The sequence below is a fragment of the Suncus etruscus genome, chromosome 7, assembly GCF_024139225.1.
Source record: "Suncus etruscus isolate mSunEtr1 chromosome 7, mSunEtr1.pri.cur, whole genome shotgun sequence".
NCBI classification, from domain to species: domain Eukaryota; kingdom Metazoa; phylum Chordata; class Mammalia; order Eulipotyphla; family Soricidae; genus Suncus; species Suncus etruscus.
In genome coordinates, this window is record NC_064854.1 from 26,236,590 (window position 1) to 26,245,115 (window position 8,526).

At 49.6% G+C, this 8,526-nt stretch overlaps 1 protein-coding gene across 3 annotated transcripts in view; it reads right to left on the reverse strand.

The window, feature by feature from the left end:
- NEBL (nebulette) overlaps positions 1 to 4,176 on the reverse strand; it is a 380,095-nt gene extending 375,919 nt beyond the window's left edge. For 2 of the 3 annotated variants that reach the window (XM_049777820.1, XM_049777822.1), the window contains exons 1-2: positions 3,951 to 4,132; positions 2,531 to 2,625 (exon numbers count right to left, since the gene is read on the reverse strand). In XM_049777820.1, the coding sequence (XP_049633777.1) occupies positions 2,531 to 2,625; positions 3,951 to 4,019 (164 nt within the window). In that variant the 5' untranslated portion in view covers positions 4,020 to 4,132. Of the gene's footprint in view, positions 1 to 2,530; positions 2,626 to 3,950 lie in introns of all 3 variants that reach the window. The other variant, XM_049777821.1, reaches the window with a different exon arrangement.
- Between the last annotated feature and the right edge of the window lie 4,350 nt (positions 4,177 to 8,526).

Below are 8,526 nucleotides of genomic sequence, written 5' to 3' on the forward strand. Positions count from 1 at the left end.
AAACCAAACTGTGCGCTTCACATTATATGAAACCTTAAGACTCTCTACTTGGTCCAAAAAAGTTTGTTTCTTGTCTTCTCATCTCTCTTTTCAATAAAGCAAACTGCCAAGTTCAATATTAAGCAAAATAAATAAATAAATTTGAACTGCTACCCCAAACACATGATGTAAAACTCATAAAGAACTGAACAGTATAAGAACAATCTATAAACACTTCACTTAGGGATTCACAAAGTTTTCCCAAGAAGAGACTCAGATTTATGAAGGAAACACTGTGGCAGGACATGTGCTATTTACAAAGAGTGCCTTTGTTGTTTGAATAGACATCTCAATATTTCTGGGCACTGGTTGGCTATGAAGTCAAAATGCCAACCAGCCAGGCATTGCCTGCTGCAAAATTTGATATTCTTTCTTAATGGGACTAAACTGAACTTCCAAGAGGCCCAGTGCAATCAAAACCTCTGGTCTGGTTTTGTTCCTGTCCTTTGACTCTGCTTATTTCTTTTTCTAAGTCTATTTATTTATCTGCATGAGTGGATGTAAATACACATTCATGGAGAACTAGAGATTGTCCTGTACCATATTCTCTTCTGTTCTACACTGTTCTCACCTATTCTCCTTTCTCTCTTTCCTCCTCCACTCCCAGCACAGGCACTGTTTCTGCAGGGTTAAACTCCAAGCTCAGAACTATAAAGAATTCGATGTGGTCCATAAAGCCTGATCGATTTAGGCCTCAGGCTGGATAGTTGCAGGAAGAATAGCTTTCCTTTAACCAAAGAGCAATTATCCTGTTTATGGGTTGAAGGGGCCCTTTCCCTTCTGGTTACTGCCTCTTGCCTTTGATCTGTAACCAAACAGTTCTTGCTGTCCACTGAGAGGCAAGCGCAGGAGACTAGGAGGCTGAAGTCTTGGTATGTGCTCCCTGTTATCCCAGTGGAGAATGCAACTGAAGCTAACAGGATGTGGAGCTTTCTTAGCCTAGAAAGTTGTCCATTCTGTTGGACAATCCCTTTTCTGAGGTTTGGGAAAGTGTCTAATCTGGGACCTGGGGAGTGAGTTCAATGGTAAAGTTGAGTGCCTAGCTGGAGGCTCTGACCCCCACAGCCCTGGTATGAGCCTTGGCACTAATAATAGTCTCCTAAGCATAGCCAGGAATGAGCCCTGAGCATAGAGCCAGGTATAGTGTCTGAGCACTGTCAGGATGGCCCAAACAACAGAACGAAAAAGAAAAGTTTCTATCTAACACTAAACAAGGAAGGTCCTGAAGAAAACACACAGATTGAAAAACAAGTGAATGTAGGGGTGGGCAAGAGCAAATTTTATGGATTACCAAGTTTTGTCTGATAACTCTGCGATAATATGCTGCCCAAAATGAAACCTGAATTAGCCCCGGACCATCCATGTCCATCTCCAAGGAACCCGAATAAATCTGCTTTCTAAAGTCCAGAGAAAACAAGCCACGGGACATAACCCAGCCTAAGGGCCAGACATACTCTGTACCTCCAGACTGGGAAGAGATGAAACAGGAAGAAGTTTGACAATCAAAGCCAAAAACCACCTAGGGGTTAGGGTGTTCCAAATAGCTGAAGTGCACACACACACACACACACACACACACACACACACACACACCCCACACACACCACACACACACACACACACACCTGTCAGGGAATAGTGGGAAGAAGCACTGGCCACTCTTTCAGCCCTTGGAGAGATCTGAGTTTCTTTCAGTCATTTCCTCTCTCAGACCCCAATATCTCTATCTCACAAGTGAGGATAATAACAGCGCCCTCTTCCGCAAGTAGCCGTGTCTTTGACATGTTGATGGAGTTGCTATTTGCGTTAATTAAACCACCTTCAAGTGTGAGTCACACTAGTCCACTCATTGGTGCTGAAGATGAAAGAATCAGTATGCAGAAAGTGCTCAGACCAGACCTCGCACACGGTAAGCACCATGCGAACGCCACTTAATTGCTGTTATGACAACAGAGCAGCAAGTCTGCAGAAAAACCTGCCAAAGAAAACTCCTTCATAAATCCTCACTGACAGCTTGCCACAAACGGCCCGGAAATGCCCTTGTCTCCATCCCACGGTTTCCCCCAGCAAAGTTCCAAGTTCTCAGCAAAGACCAAGATCATCTCCAGACTTCTTTCCCTAGCAACAAGGTTCAGAGAGTCGCAGGTAGGATGGCAACCTCGGGGTGCTGAAAATGGAAATTGGCATGTGATGCTCTGAAAGCGTATGGGGAGCCCCCACATTAAGGTGCTGAGTGTGGAAGTTCCTCTGCTGCAAAGTCACAGTGCTCCATCTGCACTGTGACACACACACACACACACACACACACACACTCACACACACACACACACACACCATGGGCCTTCCAGTGGAAGGCACTTTAGAGAGGGACAGAAAGGCACTGTCATTCACAGATAATCCCTAGCCATGGCCACACCTTGGGGACACGGTGAGTCACTTTGCCAAAACATGCCCAACTGTGCCTCGCTGGCCACGCGCTGACCATACTTACGCGTTACAATAAGGTTTCTTCTCGTAGCCTTTGTAGTTGTTCATGTTGAGCGCCATCTTGCAGACTTCACAGTGGAAACATCCCTTATGCCAATACTGGAAAATAAATAAGTGCCCCGTTGTATTTTAGAACAAGTGCTTTTCAGGATGGACACAGAAAGGGGGCTTTTTTTTTTTAATTGTTGTTTTGGGTTTGGGCGCTTCTTGAGTTTTGGATGGGGAATATACAGGTAATACCTGGGGCCCTGCACTCAGGAAATCACTCGTGGCTGTGCTGGGATGGACAGGATTGGAACCCAGGTCACTCACTGGGATGGACAGGATTGGAACCCGGGTCACTCACGTGCAAGGGCAGTGGCAGATTCACTACACTGTCGCTCCAGCCCCAGAATTGGGGTAACTTGAGTGTCCCATCTAAAAGAACTTACCTGAGGGCAGGTAAGGAAATAAAACCCGACTGTGTCCATCAAGGGGTGTTAAATTCCCCACATCTCAGCCCTCAGACCCAGATGGGAGAAGGGCCAGGTTTTGGCGGCCCTGGGATGAGCAACTAGGGTGCCCCGTCCCTGACTGGGTTCGTAGAGGCGCAGAAAGTGGCTTCCAAACCCTGAGTTTGTGCTGGATTCCGCCCCAGGGGGCAGGAGCTAGTCCGGAGTGAGCCCCGAATCTCAGAGCAAACTCAGAACAGGCGACTCCCCCCCAAACTCCTACCATGACAGAGGTGTATGGGGGGGAGAAAGAGGGGGGACACAGGCTACTCCTGGGAGGCTTCTGGATCCCCGCCCAAAATTCTCGGGGCACGCCTCCAGCTGGCTCCAGGTGTCACTCCTGGGCCCGAGCGCCGGACACAGCCATAGCAGAGAAGGTGCCACCACTGGCCCCACAAGTCTCCCGGGTTAGAGACTCAGTGTCCCCCAGGTTGGGAGTTGGGGACGGACAGGGGGCGGCTCGGCGGCTGGGGGTGCAGAGAGATCGTTCTTAGCAATGCGGCAGCGAGCGGCCTCTGGGCGCCACCGTCATTCCTCTGAGCCTCTCCACCTAGTCCTGGAGGTTCCGGGGTTTGGGGGTGCGGTGTGGACTAGCGCACGAGTGAGGGGCGACGCGGGGCTCAGACGGGCAGGACTGAGTCCTGAAGGGCTCAGGAGCGGGGTGAGCGGGGGGGAGGCTGCAGGTCCCTTTCTTTCCAGGGTGGCCCGCAGCCTGCGCTCTCCGCAGCAGCCCCGCACCCGATAGGATTCATTCCCACGGCGCTGCGCTTGGGGCCCGGCGGGCGAGCGTCTTCAGCCTCGCCCGCTGGGACACCCACTCCCGCGGTCGCGATCGCGCGTGTCTCCCCGTCCCCATCCCCATCGGCATCCGCATCCCCATTCCGACGCTTCCAAACTTGGGGAGCAGGTGCAGCGCTGGCGCCCCCCACTCACCTTGTCCAAGCAGTTGACTTTCTCGGTGGGATACACGACTTTCCCGCAGCGGGCGCACTGGGGGTTCATGGTGGCGGTGCCCGGAGGTGTCGGTGGCAGCGATGGCGAGGGTGGCTGGGGCTCCCCGGAGCCGCTGTGACATTCCCCCGCGGGGCCCCGCACCGACCGACCGACCGCCCGACCGTCCGCCTCGGGGCCGGCGGGAGCGCAGCGAGCCCGGGGAGCGGCCTTGAAGCCGGGGAGGCGGCGCGCGCTCGGGCTGGGCTTGGGGTTCGGGCTCCGCGCGCGCTGCTCGTCTGCGTCGCTCGCGCTCCAGGTGCCGGGGTGACTCACGCACACTCGCTCGCTCGCTCCCGCCCCTCGCTCGCTTCCCCGCCTCGCCGCCAGGCCAAACCCACCGGCGCGCCCCGACCCGAGAGGCAGGGAACGAGACGTCGGGCCCCGGGGAGGCGACGCGGGGGCAGGCGGGGGGCACGATCGGGGAAGCTGCGGGGAGCGCCCCGCGCTGCCACCCCGGCGAGCGAGCCTGGGGCGCGGAGCAGAGTCGCGATTGGGGTCCCGAGGGTCCCCCCTCACACCCCCTGGCCTTCCCACTGGGGGTTCTCTGGCTGCGTCCGCGCTCCCGCAGCTCCAACCCAGCGGACAGTGGCGCACGGTAGCCGGGGAGACTGGAGTCCAGGGAACCGGGGAGCGTGTCCCCCAAGGCGGAGCCAGGGACGACGCGCCTGCTGCCACCGACCGGTTCCAAGCGGGCCAAGGCGTCCCCGAGCGCCCCTGCCCGGGTAGGGGGAAATTGGAGTATCGCGGGCTTTCCCCCACCATCACCCCACTAAATCTGCTCCTTTTAGGCTCCCTACAAGCCTTTCTGCATTCGTAATTGGTTTTCATTGTGTGTTGTTGTTGTGTGTTGTGTGTTACGCACATATACGGTGATTATCAAAAAATGAATAAAATAAGAGGGTGCTCTGTGCTCACAGAAAGGCCAGCCGTGTCCAGTGAAGACCCTGCTCCTTTTTTTTAAGGAATAGCCGCAGCCTCTTGGCCAATTAACACCCCCCATCACCCCCCAGAATCTGCGGAAAGTTATTCCCGCATGAAAAAAAAAAAGCAATGTTCCAAACTCCTCGGCCGAGCAAAACGGGCCAGAAAAAAAAATCAATGTTTCCAGGCTGGAAGTCAAAAGGCACACGAGGCGAGATCTGAATTCCGGGGCTTGTTAGATCAAAGGCTGCACATCGGGGTGCATGCTGCTGCACATGCCCCTTGAAAGCGCCCTCCTGCGGGACTGAGTGGTCCAATCAATACATAGCCTGGCTCCGGGTCTCGATTTTCCCATCTACATAATGGGGGTGACCCGCTGCAGCCGAGCTTCGACTCCGACACCAGGGCCTGAAGTGAGTCAGCAAGTTTCTTAGCGCTAGGGACAGCTCGGTCCATATCCAGGGGTGACTGGAGATGAGTGGTGCTGAATAAAATAAGAAGGTGGAGGCCCTGATTCATTGTCACTATATACCTTAAATATTACTGTGAGGGGGCCGGAGAGATAGCATGGAGATAAGGCATTTGCCTTGCATGCAGAAGGACGGTGGTTCGAATCCCGTTATCCCATATGATCCCTTGAGCCTGCCGGGAGCGATTTCTGAGCGTAGAGCCAGGAGGAGCCCCTGAGTGCTGCCAGGTGTGATTCCCCCCACAAAAAAAATTTTACTGTGAAAGATTCGTAATTCAATAAACAATAAAAATTATAAAATAGGGGCCGGAGAGATAGCATGGAGGTAAGGTGTTTGCCTTTCATGCAGAAGGTCCGTGGTTCAAATCCCGGCGTCCCATATGGTCCCCCGTGCCTGCCAGGAGCGATTTCTGAGCATAGAGCCAGGAGTAACCCCTGAGCACTGCGGGTGTGACCCAAAAACCAAAAAAAAAAAAAAAAAAAAAAAAAAAAATAAAAAAAAAAAAAAAAAAAAAAATATAAATAAATAAATAAGTAAAAATAACAGGGCGCACTGTGCTCACAGAAATACCAGCTGTGCCAGGGAGGACCCCTTCTTTCTAAGGAATAGCCGCAGCCCCTTGGCCAAACTGCACTTGCTGATCAATTTTAATTCATTGCTATCTCTTGGATTGGGCTACCATAAAGGCCATTTCCGTAGAAGGGTTCACCCCTGCCATGCCTTTGCACCCCTATAACAGAGTCTCACAGACCCATGTCAAAAGCAAACATACAGCAATATCTGTCTTCCATAGTGGTGGAATCAGCAATGACATATAGTCAACAATTACTGTAACTATGTGACCTAAACTGTTTGTTTTTGTTTTGTTTTTGTTTTTTGCTTTTGGGAGAGTCACGTTAGGCAGTGAACAGGGATAACTCCTGGTGATGCTCAGGGTGCTAGATGGGATCCTGGTGATCAAACCCAGACATGCTCGAGACAAGCTTCCTAGCCTTGTACTATTGCTCTGGCCCACTATAATTGTATTTATAAGTATTTAAAAAATTAAACTATCAAAGTAAATAGGCCCAAAGGAAGGGCCTAAAAGTTTAAAATGAGATGGGAAGAGTAGAGCTGCCTTGCATCAAGCCCTCCAGAGCACCTCCAGGAGTGACCCCTAAACAGAGAGCCAAAAGAAAGTCTTAAGCACCACTGAGTGTACCCCAAAAAACAAATGGGACTAGAAAGAGGATCCAAGTGACAGGACATATAGCTGGAAGATCGTGAGTTCAGTCAATTAGGGACTCATGCACCAGACCAGCACCGTTGTGATCCCCAAAATCATCAGACCCTAGCCTCCACACCATCAGTTATGGCCCCTCTAAAAATATTTTTTAATTATTTTTGGGGGGTCACACCCGGCAGCACTCAGGGTTTACTCCTGGATCTATGTAGGCTCAGAAATGCTCTGTAGGCTCAGGGGACCATATGGGATGCCAGGATTTGAACCACCATTCTTCTGAATGCAAGGCAAATGTCCTACCTCCATGCTATCTCTCCAGCCCCTAAAAATATTTTAAATAGTTTTAAAATGGCAAATAATAACGACAAATAAAATTATAACACCTTGGATGTCATCAGAAGTGCCTGCGGCCCTGGATTAATCTCGAGAGTCTCAAGCTGGCTGGGAACTGGAAATTCTGCATGCAATCTATATACCATGTCAGAAAAAAGAAATTGTAAGCACAGGAAGGAGGGTAGGAGAGATCAGCTACAAGATGAATTAAGTGGGGTGGTGTCTATTATCTAGCAGGGGCACCATGTTTGACATTGTTTCAGAATTCAAATATGCTAAGAGAGTAAAACTTAAATACTCCCCCTCAAAAAAAATGGCGAGGTAATGAATGTATTAGCTGGGCATGGAAACCTTTCAGAATCTACAAACATATCAAATCAATATGTTGCTCCCATTAAAAACTTTGCCATTTTATTTGCAAATGTACCTCAATACAGCTGGGCAAAGGAAGACCTTTTTTAGACATTTAGAAAGATGGTTGGGCACAGTGGTAGGGTGTTTGCCTTACATGCTGCTGACCTGGGACAAACCTAGATTCAATCCCAGGCATCCCATATGGACCCCTGAGCCTGCCAGGAGCGATTCCTGAGCACAGAGTCAGGAGTAATCCCTGAGCCCCTCCAGATGTGGCCAAAAAAATAGGAAAAAGAAAGAATGGGGTAAGGAAAAAGGGAGCAAGTAGCAAGGAGGAGGGAGAGGAGAGATAGAAGGAAAGGAGAAAGGAGAAAAAGAGATGAAATCCCTGCACAGGAGAGAGGTAGTAGTAACAGCATTTATATAATCATCTGAAAGGCAGAAATTATTTTATCATTTATATTTTTATAACAGTTGCTCTGGATGTATGGTTTTAAAGAACTATTCTGTTTTTTTTAAAGAGTGGCTCAAGGGGCCGGAGAAAGCACAGCGGTAGGGCATTTGCCTTGCATGCAGAAGGACGGTAGTTGGAATCCCTGCATCCCATTTGGTCCCCAAGCCTGCCGGGGGTGATTCCTGAGCATAGAGCAAGGAGTAGCCCCTGAGCGCTGCTGGATGTGACCCAAAAAAAAAAAAAAAGTATGACTCAAATTCTAAAGAAGAGTTATGTTAATAGATGCCCTAAACAGCAATTATAGGAACTTATAATTGTGTCATTTTATTTTTGTAGCCAACCAACACTATTACCATGCTCAGTGCAGTCAGTATTAATCAAATGTGTGTAAGAAAGTATGTTAAAATTAGAACTGACTATGATGGCTTTTCTACCCCCAAAAAATAAACAATGCGTGCTCAGAATTACACTTTCCTGTCTGTTTCTCTTACTATTTTCACATTCTACAGAATGCCAACTTCTGAGTTCCTTGGTGCCTTTTTACTGAAGTCAAAGAATTTTAATACCATCTATCTTTCAAAAGAACTTCTTTATTTCAGAATTCATGGTCTTGGCAGAAGCCTGTTATCTGGGTGAGCCTTCCTCCTTCAGGCAGATAAATGAGATAATTACCCAATGGGGAGTCTTTGCTGCTTCGTTGTCTTTCAGGATGGCTAGAAAAAAAAATCTTCTTTATGGTAACTAAACCTCAATTTTTCTGCT